At 43.3% G+C, this 19,892-nt stretch overlaps 1 protein-coding gene across 1 annotated transcript; it reads left to right on the top strand.

The window, feature by feature from the left end:
* The first annotated feature begins 254 nt into the window (after positions 1-254).
* On the top strand, positions 255-17,434 carry TNNC1 (troponin C1, slow skeletal and cardiac type). The gene is made up of 6 exons (XM_032805831.2): positions 255-360; positions 8,122-8,152; positions 9,772-9,918; positions 11,533-11,647; positions 13,335-13,471; positions 16,633-17,434. Exons 1-6 carry the CDS (start codon positions 337-339, stop codon positions 16,662-16,664), a joined length of 486 nt encoding a protein of 161 aa, XP_032661722.1. The 5' UTR covers positions 255-336; the 3' UTR covers positions 16,665-17,434.
* Positions 17,435-19,892: the final 2,458 nt, after the last annotated feature.

The following is a 19,892-nucleotide window of genomic DNA, read 5'->3' as shown; positions in this document are numbered from 1 at the left end:
TGACACAAATATTTGCCAGTATTCACTTAAAGTATTAAGCTTACTGACTTCAATGAGAGCTGGATCGGGCCCTTGGAATGCCAGCTGTTGGCCTCACACAATACCCCTTCCCTCCCCTCCTCCCAGGGATGAGGAATTCTCACTTGGAGTGGGTATCATTGATAGTTATGTATTAGATTGCTGATGTGGTGAGCAGCGGCCCCTGAGTGACACATTTAGGGCTGACACCTTGCTATATTAGCAGGGATAGAAGGAGGGGACAGCTGACAGAGACTTGAAGTTTGTCTCTTTACTGTTTGACCTCTCTGTCCAGCTCCTGACCCGCAGTTACTAACCATGGATGATATTTACAAGGCAGCAGTGAGTAATATGTTTAAACGTACCTTAGTCTGGGGGTGCATTTGTTGTATTAGAAAGATGTTTCAAAGAGTTTTTGCTGATCTCCTACAGCCACAATAGAGCACAGCAATAACTATCTTTACACTACAAGTACTTAATGTAACAATGAAATGCACTTAGGAATGTTAGTTGTAGTGAGGTACCTTCTAGTTCAGAACATAGAATTTTTCATGCAATGGCCATTCTAAATATGTAATGTTCTTCTTGTAAGCAGATTCTTCTAAAAATAAACTGCTAAATTATTTGTAATAAGTCTTTCCCTGGTTCTGTGTTGTGAAATAGAGAGATGGCATGTAAATATAATTTTACATATATTTTGAAAAATCTACTGAAGTATCAGGTATGGTTACTGCTTTATCCAGGACTTGACAGATCAACTGTTTCAATGGGGAACTGAAGAGAATTTGAATAAGCTGAAACTGAAGCATTGTTATTTTTGTGTATTAAAATTCTGCCATTTCCAAGCTTCTTCCCTAGCTGAATGTTTTTCTGCAAAATATATTTTGAAAACCCCTTTTAATAAAGGCTTAGGAAATAAGTGATCTGATTTGTAATTTCTCTTCCCTTGTTCTTGATATCTACACTGCAAAAAATTATAATGTAAAACATACTGGTTGTGCTTTATAAGAAGACAAGAGAAAGCAGTTTTGCCTTCAACCACTGCATACCAAGCTTACTATATAAACCCAAACTATTTTGTCTTCCCTCAGTAAAGATGCAGCATTATTTTGTACCTTAAATAGCTGATGATATGGAGGCAGAACAATATGAGAGTGGTATTTTTCCGGAATCTGTATTGCATGATCTCTTTACCTTGAATTCTGTGTTACCAAGTTCTGTACATGATTCTTGTGGTTGGTTACAGGGTTATATATGGTGTTGCAGATAGTTAACAATTGATTAGGTTGGTCTTCACATTTCTATCAAGAGCATTAAGATAAATCAAATGTGGATATTTCTTTCAAAATTCCAAGATGTCCTAAAGGAACAGGAGCAAAGAGTCCTGTGGCACCTTATAGACTAACAGACGTATTGGAGCATGAGCTTTCGTGGGTGAATACCCACTTTGCTGACATGCATCTGACGAAGTGGGTATTCACGCATGAAAGTTCATGCTCCAATACGTCTGTTAGTCTATAAGGTGCTACAGGACTCTTTGCTGCTTTTACAGATCCAGACTAACACGGCTACCCCTCTGATACTAAAGGAACAGGGATCATGGTTGACACATGGCAACAAAACAAGTTGTTCTTCATATTAGACTAATCTATGATCTGCACTGAGCTGGGACTCCGTTCTACAGACCCCAGTCCTCTTGGGTTCAGTGAGCCAAAAGTCCAGGTCCTCAAAAAGAATGAAATTAAAAAAGTGACCTATAGAAGTAAACAAAATTCATGTCTCTGCAATTGGCTCTTTATTAGACTCATGCTCCATAATGTTTAGAAGCATCACATACATTGTTATGAAAAAATGTTGAAACGTTTTGAAAGCCAGCAATGCTAACAATTAGCCAAATGGATCTGTCAGTCAGGTGGATGGAATGCACTGTCTAGCACAAAGGAAGAATTAGAGTCAAGAGATGGATAGAGGAAGGTTTCCCATGCACAATTTTCAGTCTCTTTCATACCTCTCAACCTGCTAAACACCATACAGGTCAAAGACCCAGAAAACCAAATTAATTCCTAATCTAACTCCATGGATTTCAATGGAATTTGAGTTTAGCTCAAAAAAGGGCCACAAATACAAAAAAATGCCATCTCCCATAACCAACAAACTTCTTACTCCAAGCGTAGTGTTCTATAGTCAAGAAAGAGAGAGGACCAGAAGACTCCATGAAGTCCAGTAGAGACTTTGCTGTGCCAATTTTTTTAGCTTGGGGCACATTCAAATACCATGTTGATGAGAACCATTAAAAAACTGTAATGTAGATAGATGAAGTGGGATTCCTGTCTTAAGCAGGTTAATATAGATGCATTTGTATTGTAATTAATTTACAAAGGCAAAGTAATACTGGGTTGAGGCACACACGTGGTTCTAAATTGCAGTACAACTGAGTGTAAAGGATATTTCCTTGGACCATTCCATAAAAAAAGATCCTAAATATATGTACTGTAAGAAAATATTAAACTGGAAGAAATCTAGAAAGTAACTAAAGCAAGGCAAAGTTGATTGGCTCTCACCAGCACAATTTCAGATGGAAACAGTGAATGAAGAACAAAGCCAAAAAAGGAATAACCAAGACAGCACCTTATGGCACTGCTTATGTATCATGACAGCATCTTCAGCATTTACACACTGAGGCAGTAATGAAAGAAGTCAACCTCCAAAACAAGAAGATATAGACACTAAAAGAAAAAGGCCATGAATAGATCATGTGGTCTTGGGGAGATCATAAACCACTTGAATTTCACCTCATGGTTTATTATCTTATTACCAGAGCCTTGCAGTGAATTGATCTTCCTAGCATTATTGTTACCCATCATTTAATTTATGTACAGTACATTCCTATATCTATAAATTTATGCACACAAAGAAAGGCACTAGTTAAAGAGGGTTAGCTTGATCCAAAGGAATTGACCATTTGTGGTTTGTTGCAAGTTGATGACACATTTTAATAAAGCATTGAATTAGCTCCCACCAATTTCTCTAAATGCACCAAGAGACTCCAGTGGATTTTCATTTTCACTCATGTCTAGATAAGGTTATACAAATGCAGAGCTATTTTGGTAAGCTTTCAAACTCCACTGAACCATGCTAAGAACAGTGCCAAGGACAAGTGTCCAGATAAAAGGGCCCAAGGATAAATACCAATGCCATTCAGTTCCTGGGAACAATCAGAAGGTTTATCTTTATCTCCAGCACCTCAATCATTGGGGCTTATAAATAGCTAACATGCCAAAAGAGTTGAGTTACATGGAAGGCATGAAAGTGGCAATAGGCATTTATTTACTGGGAACAGCTCATAGCTTCAGAGTCCCCAACTATCCTGTTTTACTGCCAAAACAATGGAAGAGCAGCCTGCAGCTGCCTGCCTTCCATCATGGGTGGCTGGACAAAAGGGTTCAGATTACGTGATGCAATGCTGAAGAAGAATCCTGCTGCTATTGTTATCTGCATCTGATATGGATGGATCAGCTTCCCTGGTCTGTCCTCTGCATTTGTGGTTTGTAAAAGTCAACATTTCTCAGTAAGAAATGCTGGTCATTTTTGCCTCTGCCCTCACAACAGGCTTTGAAGTTTTCTAGCAGAAATTTGCAAGGATCTTATCAACAAAGGCCCAAGGCTGAAATAGCAGGTGCTGCAGCTTCAGATTAAGGGGCATTGATAAAGCTCTGTCAGGGCTCAAGACTGGAATTAAGATCGTGATACAGCTCAGGAACAGCGTGTATTGGCAACACTGGGGATATAAGACTAAGAACCTAGGGAAGCTGGTGGTAATGATGTGGTTCATTGGCCTTATGTTATGGGCTGGTAAAGTGGTTGCAGATTTGGGTCCCATTTACATAGACTGATTCCAGAAAGGGAGTAGGGAAATGTTGCGAGAGCAGGACCAAAGGCAGGACCAAAATAGAGCTGCCTAGTGACAGAGGAGTGTGGGTGGCGACAAGCAGTAGCAGTTGGATAGCTGCTGGAGGAAAGAAACCAGGAAGGAGCTGAAAGCACCACTGAATTCTGCAGGCCAGTTGAATAGGATGTGGCATTAAATGAAACATCAAGATCAGGAAGGAATGAACTGAGAGAGGGAAGTAGGTTCAGATGAGAGGAGAAGTGCTAACATTGTCCAGACCAGTGGTTCTCAACCTTTCCAGACTACTGCACCCCTTTCAAGATTTTGATTTGTCTTGCATACCCCAAGTTTCACTCACTTAAAAACTACTTGCTTACAAAATCAGACATAAAAATACCAAAGTGTCACAGCACAGCGGTACTGAAAAATTGCTGACTTTCTCATTTTTACCATATCATTATAAAATAATTGATTGGAATATAATTAGTGCACTTACATTTCAGTGCAATATTTGAACCTATTTTTCACTTATGAGCCTTTGTCTGCAGCTGAAGCCCTGTCACCAGGGGCTGAAGCACATAACTTAGCTTCATGGGACCCTGGGCAATTGCCCTGCTTGCCACTCTCTAATGCCGGCCTTGTACTTGTGTGACGAACTGGGACTGTTCTTAATGTTTGCTCTGAATACTGTGTTGGTGCCTCAGTGTCCCCTAGGCAGTTCTTAGGTATCTAGGTGGTGGAATAAAGGTGTGTGATTGCTGCAGAGCAAAGGGCCAGTGCACCTAAATGCCTGGCACTCTGTCTCCTAGCAACTGATGGCCTGGGCCCCTCCCCTGCAAAGGTGCCAACTGAAGGTGTTGGAGACAAAGGGATCAGGTGACCTCCTGGCCCGGGAAAGGAGCTGAGCAGAGAGGAGGGGCTGGAGGGGGTTGTTAGTTTGGAGCTTGCTGGGGACGAGGAGTGAAGTGCAGACCTAGGGGCCTGGCTCACTGCCCCAGAATGGATCTGGCCGAGGGGTCTGGTTCGCTGTATCTACAAGCTCTGTTTTAGACCCTGTTCCTGTCGTCGAATAAACCTCTGTTTTGCTGGCTAAGAGTCACGTCTGAATGCAAAGTGGGGGTGCAGAACCCTGTGGCTTCCCTAGGACCCCGCCTGGGTGGGCTCACTGTGGGAAGCACACGGAGGGGCAGAGGATGCTGAATGCTCCAAGGAGAGACCCAGGAGGTGAAGACGTGTGAGCTTCTTGCCCTGAACAAGTCTGCTCCAAGGGAGAGGAGGCTCCCCAAAGTCCTGACTGGCTTAGTGGGGAGCAGTTCCAGAGCATTGCCCGGGGACTCCGTGACAACTCGCGATCCCTCTAACCCATCCCATGACCCCTCTAGGGGCTGCAAACCCCAGGTTGAGAGACACTGATCTATATGAATTCAATACCCCCTGGAGACCTCTGCAAATCTCCAGGGGTACACATACCCCTGGTTGAGAACCACTGGTCCAGACCACTAGCACATGACTCAACTACACAATCCTATTTGCTGTTCATGATTAGTTAAGTTCATGGAGGATTGGTCCATCAATGGCTACTAACCAGGATGGACAGGGATGGTGTCCCTAGCCTCTGTGTGCCAGAAGCTGGGAATGAGCGACAGAGAATGGATCACTCAGTGATTCCCTGTGCTGGTCATTCCCTCTGGGGCACCTGGAGTTGGCCACTGTCGGAAGACAGGACACTGGGGTAGATGGACCTTTGGTTTGACGTTCTTATGTTCTGTTCCTGTAAATGTATCTTATTAATTCAAATTTACACTAAGCCTCCACTATTTGTTTGCTCTTGATAACCAGGAAAGGAGATGGAAATTATCTTACAGTCCAGTATTAGTTCAGTACCTGACTAGAGGAACTCATTTACATATGATGCATAGCAGGCAGGCAGGGAAAAGCCACTACCTCTATATAAGGCAGAGTAGAGTGCTCCTGCAACTTGAAAAGGCCATGGGTATGTAGAGTTTGGGGATTGGACCAAGGGCATGATAGGCCAGCTTCACTGGTTGTGGGAGTACTCATAGACTTCAATAGACTGTAGAAGGGCTGCGGAGCTGCCCTCCACTCTGTCCATAGATCCAGGCGTCCATTCCCACCAAAGCACAAAGCCTACTTACTCAAGGACTTGGCAGGGTAAATTTTACACTAAGATTTTTCACATTAAACTGTAGTAATGCAGTTTCATTTTGTTACCCTTATTTAGTTCCTCTTCAGACTCTGTATTACCTCCACTTTTCAGCACACTTTTAGAGCACCAGTGACTTAAGACTAGAACAGAAAAGGGAAGAACATAAGTCCCTCTGTTCTTCTGATAATCAAAGCAATGCAATAAAACCAGGAAACCTAACACATTCCCATAATACTTGAAGGGACCAATCCTGTTCCCATTGAAATCATCTGGGACTGGGCTCTAAAATTCTCATCCTGGAGTTCTCCAAGAGAGCTGAACAGTAGGAGACATGTCAAAAAAACAATAGCCCCTCGATACTTCATCCAAAATCAGAATTTATAAAAGGTGAATTTTAATGAAGGTTGTCCCAAAATTAGTGGAATAGATAGTTCAGTAGATTCATACTTCTAAAGGGGAAAAGCAGGACCGGCTCTAGGCACCAGCTTTTTTTCGCTTCGGCAGTTGCGCTCTCAGAGGTTGTTTTTTTGCTTGGGGGCGGCAAAAAACCTAGATCCTGCCCAAGTGAAAGGGGTCTATTATGATCATGTAGTCAAACTTCCTCCACAACACAGGCCATAGAACCTCACCCAGCGATTTCTACATGAAACCCAACAATCTGATGCCACACTAGAACATCTTTTAAACAGACATCCAGTCTTGGTGTAAAGACTCTCAGTGATAGAATTAATCACACAGTTGCATTGTTGCTCTGAAGACTAGGAGATCGTTGATCAATGTTTGGTCACTGGGTTGATGGCATTAGTCGTTACTTCTCACTTAATTGAGTGGACCACATGAAGGCTGCCATTTTCCACTCCTGAAGAAAGTAGCCACCAAGATGAAGACCAGGGTCAACCTGGCCCAGAAACTGGCAAGCACAATCAGAGGGATGGAAAGGGGGGCATCAGCATCTTTGTCTACTCCTTAACTGAGTACTGTGCACTGGTATGGACCAGAAGTAGCCACACTTGACTTGTTGATGTCCAACTGAACACTGCAATGCGGTGCATCACTGGAACCCTCAAGTTGATCTCAACATCATGGCTACCTGTGCTCTCGTATATCACTTGCCCATCCATTTGCCGCGATGCTGCAACCCTCCAGGAAGTCTAGCGAACTGAGGAAAAGTAAAGTCTTCCCATCCACTAGGACCTCAAAGACATCCCTCAGCACTGCTTGAAGTCACACAAGCTCTTTTGGATCCATGCGCTTACCCTCTGACGATGTGACATCAGTCTTGATGAAGCTTGGAAAGCTGAATGGAGTTCACAAGAAGTCACAAACAAACAACTTGTGAAAGACCAAACACAGAAGATCCTGGGCTTCGGTCTTCTGCAAAGATTATGGGCAACCTTAAGCCGCACCTGCACAAACCACTGCAGACGCAGGTACCTGATGCACAAATGGAAAATTAAAAACTCTCCAGTGTGTGACTGTGGTCACCCAGAACAGACCAGAGAACATATAACAACTCAGTGTCCGATTCCCAAATATGAAGGAGTCATCACAGTGACGCTCTGCACTACTCCTGACACAATTATCTGGCTTAAGCTAACTGTGAAATTATAGTTGCTGCTCTACATCTACATCAGCCATATGAAGAACCACCACACAGTAGCTCTCAAGTGTGAAAAATGCTTCTCCCACTCAGTCCCCCAACTCTGCATAATGAAATGCTGCCCTGACTGTCTAAAAACCAATCATGCCACATGCCTGAGACTCACACTCTGGTTAAAAATAATGTTAACTCCAGAGGAGTGTAAAATATTCAAAAAAGAGGAACAGAATAATGCAGTATGCCCTCCCGCCCCCAAAAAAGGGACCATGCCAAAACTATCTAGGTAAAAGTCCCTCTTACTCCACAAGAAGGGCTGTTGTGAAGATTAGTGGAGGGTTGTAAAGCATTTTGAACAAATAGTGTGCAATATAAGTGGTATTATCAATTAATGATAATGATTAAGTTTAATAAAAAATGAATTTTGCTCTCTTTTTATTTTCATCACAGGTTGAGCAGTTAACAGAAGAACAGAAAAATGGTACGTGTGGCTTTACTCTGACACCATTGTAGACAGAAGATACTTCCTGTAATGGATAGTCAATCCACTATTAACCCATGATGTTAGCCTGTGGCTTGAACAGGCCAGCTCAGGGTCAACAATTGCTATCACAAGTGAAAAACCACACTTCCAGCTGTCAAAGTACAATGCAAAGCAAATGACTTCTCATCCCCAAGTTTAGAAAAAGGGCTAAGAGGCTGGCAGTGGAATTGCTACAATAATGTTTCATGGTATTTCTGGTCTTAATGCTCTTTGGGGCAAGCACAGGATCTTTTTATGTGTCTGACCAACATCAGTACAGTAGTTTTCAAACTTTTTAGGCTGTGTATCCCTTTCCAAATAATGTAGTCTACCATGTACCCCCATCTGACATAGGGTCATAATATATACCTATGATTAGTTTGCCAGGTCTTGCTAAATAAAGTGCATTGTCCACTATTACAGGCTTTTCCTTGTGTACTCCTGATGAGAGCTCGCATACCCTAGTTTGAAAACCAGTGGAGTTCTGTGCTGAACAGGGGCTTCTGGGCAATTATGTGTCAAAAGTCTTGGATAATAATAAGGAAAGGGAGTACCAGAAATCCTGTTACAAAGCCTGTTCTCGTGAGAGTTCCAGCCCAATTTTGTAGAGCTAAGATGCTTGGAAAGTTCAGTGGTGGGGAAGTTGGAACCGGGGCTGTTCTAGCTGTAGGTAAACTAGGCAGCTGCCTTGAAGGCCAGATTTCTGGGGGCAGCACAGAGATTTCTGGGAGAAGTGATTTTTTTTTTAAATGCTCATGCTTGTCTACACTGTGCTACAGGTGGTTTATAGGGGTGTGAACTGCAAAACTCTCTAACATATAGCGCTCTAATGGCCTCATCTAGACCCTGCTGGAATGAAGAGGTAGCGAGTTTGTGCTGATGTAGTCCTGCGTCAACAGGACTATGTTAACATGCACTAGGTGCCCTTTAGTTCATGCCAGAAGGTCTATACAGGGCAGTTACAGTGGAACACATTACAGTGCTCTATAATTCACATGCCCATACACCCATCTGTGGCAGGAAGTGGGGGCAGCACACTGAAGCTTTGCCTAGGGCAGCAGATTGTCTTGAGCAGCCTCTGGTTGGAACTTCTGGGTACTTATCCAAACTTTGAGCCATTAAGCTCTGTCTAGTCTAGACTATCCTACCAGGGTGAACAGACAGCAAGTTTGAAAAATTGGGACAGGACGTGGCGGGTAATAAGGGCTATATAAGAAAAAGCCCCAAATATCAGGAGTGCCCCTATAAAATTGGGATATCTGGTCACTCTATCTCCACCTGTACTTTGTATTGGCTGACAAAGAATCCCTCAGTTCTTCCACTGGGGTTGATCACACTGTGTTAAATTGGGTGTTGAGTGGAGCTTACCCTAGCAGGATGATTGATTTCACACCAATGCAGGGGAGGTGGAGGTATTAAGTTTGACTTCCATTGACACAGCTAAAAAGTCTTCTGCAGATACGCTGTTGAAGTCTGTCCATTTTTGAATCACCACAGCAATGAAACTCCCTTTGATTTCCTGTGTGCGAACTCGTATTAAAAGGGCAAATCCCTCCATTTCTCCTTTTCCTCTCTAGAATTCAAGGCTGCCTTTGACATCTTCGTCCTGGGTGCTGAGGACGGATGCATAAGCACAAAGGAACTGGGGAAGGTGATGAGAATGCTGGGGCAGAATCCAACCCCCGAGGAGCTGCAGGAGATGATAGATGAGGTGGATGAAGATGGTAAGCTATTCTCTTAAATCCTCTAGGTGTCAGTGCATTGCAAAGCATTTACAGGGGGCCAGAATAGTAGTGGTTATTAGCTGGACCTTAAATACTGTGCAGTCAGGCTTTGAAGGCACAAGAATCACATGAAAGAAAACAGAGTGCACTCTACTTCTACCAGAGAAAGTAGATCAGTTGAGTAGATTCTCTGAGCACAGAATTAATTTTCTGAGAATTTTCAAGTTAAGGCATTCATCAGTTTATAAATTAAAGTTGAGACACCCTGGAAACAACCAAACTCTGGTGGTTTTTACCTCCATCTTCATAATTCTGGAGTAAGACAAACTGGTTAATGTAGGTGGATCACTCTGGTAATACTGTAGACACGGACATTCTGTGTGGAGTGGACAGTAAAGATAAAATGCCATTTTGTGTAAGACTTTGAATTGGCCACAAGGCTATTGGCCACAGTCCCATCTCTGCAATGTCTTTGCAGCATGCTGTGCACCAATTGGATGCCACTACACACTGCATAAATTGATGCACTGAAGAGCTATTGTGGGCACACATGGCTCAATCCTGCCAGTTGAACTATGCAGGTGGACCAATCCACCCTAGTGGAACTTTAACAGAACTCTGTGGATGCAGAGCTCTGCCTGTCTGGAATAAGTTGCAAGACTGGGGCCGTAGGTTATAAAATGCTAAAGCTGAGATTTTCAAAGGGTCGCAGACACCCACTGAATTTCAATGAATGCTTAAGTGTCTTAGATGCCTTTGAATACTCCAGTGTAACAGATGGAAGGCACTAGAAATATTACTATTATAACGGAAGCACAGAGATTTCTCAAACCTTTTTTAAGAGACACAGGTGCTCAGATACTACAGTGATGAGGGCAATATAAGGATATAGAAAAGGACATGTCAAAGATTATAGGTTGAAAATTTGATCCACCATTTTTTTTCTTCTGTGCTTGCAAATTCCTTGGAATTATAGATGTGCAGTGTTTTAATCCCAAAACAAATTATTCAGTGTATGGACACGTACATGCACAACAATATACCCACAAACAACGCCACAATAACAAGCCAGCATGTGCAGATTGCCAGAAAACAATCTAGGAAAGAAACTGATAAAGATTTCAGTTCCAAGCTTCCAAAAGCTTGTTAAAACCAAAAGCAAGAAAATTTATGCTAAGAATTAAGGAAAATATCTTGCCAGTGTCATTTAAACAACAAATGATAACATACCATCAGCATAAAAAATATGGTGCTTGATTCTCCACTGTCTTGCAGCTTCCATAGTAATTTACATCTGTGCAACAAGAGTGTCAAGTGTTATCAGATCAGAATTTTCCACACATTTACACGAGTAGTTGTGTTTTATATTCAATTTGCACTTGTTTATATGACTACATAAGGTGCAAATCAATGGTGAATCCATCCCATAATCTGTTACCCACTCCTTAGTGCTACTAACATGAAATCTGTGGCTGGATTACTAAATAAAAGCTTAATCTCTGTTTTATGTATATGCCTGTTTGTCAAAAAAAAACAAAAAAACAAAACCAAACCCCCCAGAAGATTGCCTTCTAGATTGTAGTGTAATCTAAACCTTGTTTATTTCACCTTCAGGCAGTGGCACTGTAGACTTTGATGAGTTCTTAGTTATGATGGTCCGATGTATGAAAGATGACAGCAAAGGAAAATCAGAAGAGGAACTCTCAGATCTCTTCAGAATGTTTGATAAGTAAGAGACTGGAATGTAATACACTAAAACAAGAAACAACACTGCTAGCTATTATTGTTAGAAGAAAAGGAGCAGGTTGAGCCAGAGGTGGATTTGAGTATGGGCTTCTTTATTGCAATACTTGTTCCCCTTGGCCCAATTGTCAAGTAAGCACTGGTTTAGTTACAGCACACTCTTTTTATTTAAGTTAGTATGTAAATGCCTACACCCAGTACAACACCCCCAAAATCTTTATTAAGTAATAAAAGCACCCATAGAATTAGTATACCCACCCCTAGCTTTTATTCACAGCATTATACATGTTATACAGGCATTTTTACCTTGGAAATACATTTCTTTGCAGCAATTTGTTGCTGCAAATTTCCTTAATCAGCGGTTCTCAGGGGAGGGAGGTAGGGGCCATGAGCAGTTCTCAGGGGAGGGAGGAAGGGACTCTGACTCAGGGCTCACTTGTGTAGCTGGGAAAGAAGGAAGGGGGAGATAACACTTCTTTTACACGACTACATTTTTTTTTAGACAACTACATTTCTTATGCAGCTGCAGGCCTTATCAATTCTCAACAAGCAACAGGGAAGGGAAAAGAATGGAAACTTATTTATTAAATGAAGAAATACTGCTTGTCTATGCCTTCCTTCCCTAATGCCAGGTCAGCATACCAGCAGCTTCGCAGGTTTTTACTTAACCCTAACATCTCCCAACAGTTATGGTGCTGCTGAATATGTCCCCATAGTTACAATGCAGTTGAATTTTGCGCTGAAAGCAGCAACCAACCACTCTGTGATATCTGAAGAACACAAAACAACAGCACATATTCTTTGAGCACAGAATTAATTTTCTGAGAATTTTCAAGTAAAGCCATTCATTAGTTTATAAATTAAAATTCATTTTAAAACGGGTCCTTTTAGAAAGTTAGCTCTGTGTCAGACCCCTTTTGTTCCGAGTTATATTAACTCTTAACTTTCCCATAGTTAAGACTCATTGAAATCTTGTCCCTGGCTCTATTTAAAGAAATTAGGTTGTAATTAAGTTTTGATGATTCCTGTATCTAATTGTTAGGATGATAGATTATAGGCTGAACTTGCTCAGACATTGCTTATCTACACAAAAATTGCCAGAGACGTGAATCTTGAGTAGATCTGGTGCCACAAGTAGTTTTGAAAAAGAAATATATAATATTAAGGGCTGTCTTTTGATATTACTTTTCATAAGTTAACATTTCCCCTTCAGCAGAAGTTGGTATGTAAAAATGTCTCCTCCAGGGAAAATCAAAGAATTTCCCTATTTCAAAATGGACCAAAGCACATGCTTCAGCAGTTTGCTGAATCAGGTCTTCATCACTTGCAAAAGACTTTTACTTCTCCATGTACTATATGTCCATGAAGACCATCCCTTAATTCACTAGCAGAAGCAAATAGTTACTATTCTCTGCTTTCTTTGTTTCAGGAGGCACACAAATCCTGTAGGGTTACTCCCATAGAGACCTGCAGAAAGGGGAGAGTTGGTGTCCCCTCATTTATTTATCCTACCAATTCATGACAGGAAACCAGAGACAATGAGTCACTAATGGGCAATTGCTGATAAAAAACAGATTGGAGACCAAGTGGAAGTGATGTAACATGGGGTGCAATTGTCCATCCATTTACAGTATTTTTGGTTTTTATCTTTGAGCCATTCTGTCATTGCACAGAAATGCTGATGGATACATTGACCTTGACGAACTAAAGATCATGCTACAGGCTACAGGAGAGACCATCACTGAAGATGACATAGAGGAACTGATGAGGGATGGAGACAAAAACAATGATGGCAAGATTGACTATGATGGTAGGTGTGTTTTTGTGCATAATTCGGTTAAAAGTAAAAATGGGATATCCATTGTCCTCAGGAACTCAGAGCCTTAACAAAAGATGTAAGTAGTATATAATAGAGATGGGCCTAAGACTCACAATTCAGATCCAGGTTTTAATTCCCACAAAGTTTGAGAGTGTACGGCTATGGGATTAGGATTTGGTCTTTCATAGAGGTATGAGCCAGCTTCAAAATTAGGCAGGCTGCAGACCTAGGTACAGATTTAACCCCTTGCCTCCAATATTGAAGGATGTAGATATTGGTTTCCACCCACTACAGAGGCAATGAACCAGTGCAAAATCAAGATCTGGATCCAGTCTCTCCAAATTCCAGAAGGTTTGGTTCAGGCTCTGAAACATGACATTTGGTAGTCCCATGCTTTCAGAATAGCTTCTGAATCTACACATGCAATATTTGGGAAGAACAAACCTTTGAATTTGCTTGCACCAGTGCTACGTTCGTTGGTGAGAGGTACACCTCTGCCCCGATATAACGCGACCCGATATAATACAAATTCGTATATAACGCGGTAAAGCAGCGCTCCGGGGGGGCGGGGCTGCACACTCTGGCGGATCAAAGCAAGTTCGATATAATGCGGTTTCACCTATAGCGGGGTAAGGTTTTTTGGCTCCTGAGGACAGCGTTATACCGGGGTAGAGGTGTATTGAAAGTGCCCCCTTAGCTCGCATAGATATGGTTCATTATGCACACAGAGTCGCAGGTAGAAGTTTGAAGAGCTGGCTAGGTTTTTCCCTAGACCATACAAAGAAGGGTGTTGATAAAGATTCTGCTTTATAACTGCCTGTGCCACTTTTGTATTATTATTATTGCCAGAACTACCTAGGGAAGGCAGGTCGGGTGTGCAGACCCCGCGGCAGGGCACAGAATGAAGAGAGCAATCGCTGCCCTTGCTGTGGGCTCAGTGGCTTGTGAGCAAACAGATGGGATAAAAAGCTGCAACCCAGACAGAGCAGGATGGCTGCTGGAGAGGCTGGGGGCCATCATAGGGAAGCTCCACAGCATCAGATGAGGCAAAGCTGCCCAGAGAGATCAACTTCCAGGCAGAAGGGTGCCATATGGAAGAGGCCCGCAAAGGCTGTAGGCAGAAAGCAGCCCAGGAACTAAACAAATGCCCCTGACTGCCTAATATATATTTCCTGGGCTGGGACCCAGAGGAGAGGGCGAGCTTGGAGGGAAGGGGCAGCGACTGCTGAAGCCTCAGATTTGGACTGGCAGCCCTAACATAAGACTGTTGGACTTTTCAGTTTTTGCTTCTTTTGTTCCTTCCCTGGTGAAGAAGGAAAAGAAGGATACTGGGCTCCAGGCAGGGGCGGCTCCAGGCCTCGGCACACCAAACACGTGCTTGGGGTGGCATGCTGCGGGGGGCGTTCTGCCAGTCACCGGGAGGGTGGCAGGCGGCTCCAGTGGACCTCCTGCAGGCACGCCTGTGGAGGGTCTGCTGGTCCTGCAGCTTCAGTGGTCCGCTAGTCCCGTGGCTTCAGTGGACCTCCCACAGGCGCTGGTCCCGTGGCTTCGGTGGACCTCCCACAGGCACGCCAGCGGGAGGTCCGCCAAAGCCACGGGACCAGCGGTCCGCGGCATCAGCGGACCCTCCACAGGCACGCCTGCGGGAGGTCCACCGGAGCCACCTGCCGCCCTCCCGGCGACCTGCAGAGCGCCCCCCCGCGGCATGCCGCTGTGCTTGGGGCGGCGAAATGTCTAGGGCCACCCCTGCTCCAGGCCTAGTGGCGGGAGGCCCCTTACCGCTCCAGAAGGGGAGAGATTCCAATGACACAGACAAAGGGTCTGGAGCTGTAAAGAGAGGCCAAGTGCTATAGGCCACATTTCAGAATACCAAAAAGGGGAAACTGAGGCCAGGCTGCTGTTATCAAACTCTTGGTCACGGGGAGTGCATTAAAGGACTAGAGATCTGACAACAGGAGGTTAGTGGCCAAATTCTCTTCTCCGTTACACACAAACAACACAACTGACTTCATAGTGGGGTGTCTTGGATGGTACCTTCTTCAGAGAAATATAATTACGTAGGCCCTGATCCTGAAACTGACTCCATGCAAGTGGACTCCTGTGCTCCCACAGAACTCCAAAGGGCTTCTATGCAGGCACCTGGACTAATCTGAATGCACCAAGCTGCAGGATCAGAGCTTTCATCATCAGAGCCGGCTCCAGTTTTTTTGCCACCCCAAGTGGTGAAACAAAAAAAACCCAACCAACCAAACAAAAAAGATAAAGCCACGATTGGCGGCACTTCGGCGGCAGCTCTACCATACCGCTCCATTCTTTGGCGGCAATTTGGTGGTGGGTCTTTCCCTCCGAGAGGGGCTGAGGGACCTGCCACTGAATTGCCGCCAAAGACCCAGACGTGCCGCCTCTTTCCATTGGCCGCCCCAAGCACCTGCTTCCTTTGCTGGTGCCTGGAGCCGGCCTTGTTCATCATACCTACACAGGCACCAGTCTCTAGCACAATCCATGCTCTGGAGTCATTATCACTGTCAGAAACTGAAAAATAAAACTATTACATGCACATGAGAGCTTGTCAACAACATTTTGTCAGAATTTTAACATTTCAGCCACTCAATGAAGCTGGTTTAAAAAAAGGGTTGGGTTTTAACTGTTGTCAACATTTCTAAAATTCCCGACCAGCTCCAGTGAATATGATTTGTTAAAAAAATGGGAGCTGCAGTTTCAAACTGTACGCACAGGGCATTTTTAGAGAATTGTTGCTCCGAACGTTAGATATCTTGAGCTAGAGCCTCATCTGATATAGATTGGCATCTATCTATTGATTTCAGCGAGGCTATGCTGATTTATAAGACGAAATTTGACCACCTGTCTACTAAGCCCAGACTCCAGCTAGCAAGCCTCCTCTAAGTCTGTCTGTACTGCAGATCTTTCATTGTGCTGAATCACGTTAGTGGCACTTCCAGGAGGAGTAACAAACCTCTCCCTGGCTGGAGCAAAGCTAGCTATATTGTTAGGCATTTGGAATTGTGAAGGGGAGAAAATGGGTGAGAGAAGAAGGATGATTCTGGAGATACCCAGAAAGAGTGTGAAGTGCTACACACTGACTCTCCGGTTGTCATCTAAAATACGTGTCTTTAATTTCCCTTGCTTTGCAGAATTCCTGGAGTTCATGAAGGGAGTTGAATAAATCTTAAACACGACGTGCAGCCTCGACTTTTAAAGCCCTCTGATTCCTCATCTTGTCTATGTGGTTGCGTCCGCTTGGCTGCTAGCATGAAGACTAAGTGCTGAACAGGGTGGCAATCAGAAGAATACACTCTGTTTGTTATTAAGTGCCTCAGTCAGTTCATGGATATTTAAGTAACAGACCTAATAATTATCTAAGCTGTTGCTCTTTTGAGCAATAGCAAATGTGAGAGAGCCAAGTCTTGAGTCCCTTGACACACTCTGGAGCAGATAACATAGTGAACATATAATTAAGTCTGTAAAGAATGTTTTTCCTATAGTCTAGTAAGAACCTATCAGCTGTAAAAAGCAAAACCAGTGACGGCCAGCAGACTGTACCAGTAGGGCAGAGAACTCACATGTAACCCCTTTATGAGTTGCTCAATCCCTGCATATTTCTTACAGCTACACATTGAATCAGGCATTTAGAGCAAATTCCTGTTGCTAGTGAAGTTGTTAGGAGTTTGCCATTGGATTTGATGCTACCATGATTTGGCCCCCAGCACTTGATGGGTTGAATCACATCATTTAGAAAATATTATAGTGAAACAATTAGCATTTGAACCTTCAGTTGAATGATGATTTGAGACACTTAAACTGTCACCAAACATTCTGACGATCTCTACTCTTCCTCCACCTCCAACCATTGATTTGAAGTGCAATGTAAATGGGCAGTGTGTACAGAAATAAGATTCCTTTTTGAAATGCTAATAAAATAATTCATAAGCTAGAGTAATTATTCCATTCCTGCTTGTTTCACAGAAGCAATTTATAGTTGCAGCTGTAAGACCAGCAAAAGGAACTCCCAGATGAAAGACGCTCAATGAAGTGTCATGTCAGGTTTGAGTAAAACCACTCAGTGTTGGGAGACGGGGGGGCCGGGACAAGTTTCTCAGGATGAAAGCTTTTCAGTTTCCTCAAAATAACCTATTCATAATCTCCATTACTGAGTGCAGATATCACTGAGATTGTGCCATAAGTGGTCATGGTACTTTATAAACACTGAGTAAGGCACATCCACGGCCCTGAGAAGCTTTTGATTAGAGCTGGGCAAAAAATTTTTGTCAAATAGTTCATTTGCTAGAAAATGCAGTCTTGTGATGGACAAAAACTATCCACAAATTCAGGTTGAATTTAACACAGTTTTGGTTGAATAAAAAATGAAAGTAAAAAGTCAAAATGGCTTGTTTAGACATTTTCTAAATGAAACTCTGACTTTTCATTTCGAAAAGACGTTTTGTGGTGAAATTTAGTTAGATGTGCTTAATTTTTTTCCTCCAAGGGTAAAAACCACCCAAAACAATTTTTTCTGGTTCTTTGTTTCAGCACCAAACAAAAATATACACTCAGCTAACAGAGACAGAATATGGCACTACAGTTTGCAGAAGGGTGAACAAGGCAAGATTATTGGTAAGCAGAATAAGGTAGGAAGGATCCCTGGAGGAAGCAGGTTTAAGAAGGGATGTGAAGGAGCAGTTTGAGAGAGCTTGCTGGGCAGGACGTGGGAAACTGTTCCAAGCATCAGGGGGAGGAGCATGTCAGGTAATGCAAAGGTGAGAGGCCCTGATTCAGCAAAGCACTTAAGCCTAAGAACATCTACACTATGGGCGCTAGGGCAGCAATGCCGTAATTAGGCAGCTGCAACCCCATAGTGTAGATGCAGACAACAGCAATGAAAAGGGTTTTTTTCCATTGCTGTAGGAACTCCACCTACCTGAGCTAGGATGATCAAAGCAATCTTTAGCCACATCTATTTGGTCAGCACAGCTACGGTGCTCAGGGTGTGGATTTTTCATGCCCCTGGAAACTGTAGCAAGGCCAACAGCTGTTTTAAGTGTAGACCAAGCCTAAATCCGGTTGGCTTTAGTGGGATTTAACCACAAGTTCAGGCTCTTATGTTCTTTGCTGAGTCAGTGCCCGAGTGTATAGAAAGGCAGTAATGGGAGAGGATTCGGTGGGGCACAGGGGCAAGTGGAGAGCAGAAGAGAATGAGAGAAGAGATCTAGACATGGGCAAGATTATGTAGGGGCCCGATGAGGAAGACAAAGAGCTAGGGGACAGGGATTTGAGGGGGCAGTCAGAGCAGCAAGAGAGGAAGGGTCAGGGGACTACTTCTTTAGGAGTATCTCCTTTCCTTTTCCATCCCTTATTTCTTTTTAATAGTGGTCCCAAGCAGGGTTGGCTTCAGGCACCAGCTTAGCAAGTAGGAGCTGTGGGCGGCCACTTCAGAGAGGGGCAGCACGTCCAGGTAGTCGGCGGCAATTCGGCGGAGGGTCCCTTGCTCCTGCTCAGAGCGAAGGACCTCCCACTGAATTGCCACAGATCGCGATCACGGCTTTTTTTTCTTTTTTTTTTTTGGCTGCTTGGGGTGGCAAAACCCCTGGAATATTTTTTCCCCTGAGAAGATGATTATCACATTCCTGTAGCATTAACAGTTCCTCCCACTTATCTCTCAGCCATGCTGTTTATCTCCATTGAATTAACATTCACAGCTCAGCTCTCACATTGCTTTCATGTCGCTAAAATCAAACATTTACCCAAGCAAAGCAGAAACATCCACAGGCTGAGAGAACTGCATTGCTCAGTGCCTTAAATATTGATCGAGATACTACTGCTGGAGGAATTCTCCGCTGGGCCTGTTAGAAATTGCCTAGTGACTTTGATAATAGGGAGAAAGAGCTCTTGGTGCCTCAGCATGCAATTTACTCTAGGATGTTTTTATTCTAGCTAAGAACAAAAGAAGTATTTAAATGATTAGTTATCTGAAATTAAAATGTATGCAAAGCTAAGCGGCCTGTGTCCCACCATACGCATTTCTCTTCTTTTAGATGAGTGCATTGCCACTTTAATACAAAATGGGCAATGAGTCTGAAAGGTGGTCTGGAAAGGAAAATAAAAATTGGGTTTATGATCTATATTGCTTCTTTGAGGTATGAAAAAGGCCACATATATTTCTTTCCTGGTTGTTTGTATTTTACATTGGAAATTCAGCCTTGTCTACTCTGTTTTACTTGAAAAGCCCTGTTGGCTGACTGGAGATCCAGGAGAGCACCTGTCCTGTAATGATCCACATATATGCTTTGCTTAACTTACAGCACTGTATGTAAAGTTCAGTGCTTAAATTTGTGCCAGGGCTTTCCAGGGTTGAGCCCTGGCACCTCTAGGCTTGGCAATTCATAGCCCTAGCATC

Source organism: Chelonoidis abingdonii, chromosome 16, assembly GCF_003597395.2.
Source record: "Chelonoidis abingdonii isolate Lonesome George chromosome 16, CheloAbing_2.0, whole genome shotgun sequence".
NCBI classification, from domain to species: Eukaryota; Metazoa; Chordata; order Testudines; family Testudinidae; genus Chelonoidis; species Chelonoidis abingdonii.
The sequence above is the reverse complement of the archived record's forward strand: the minus strand, read 5'-3'. Positions and strand labels throughout refer to the sequence as shown.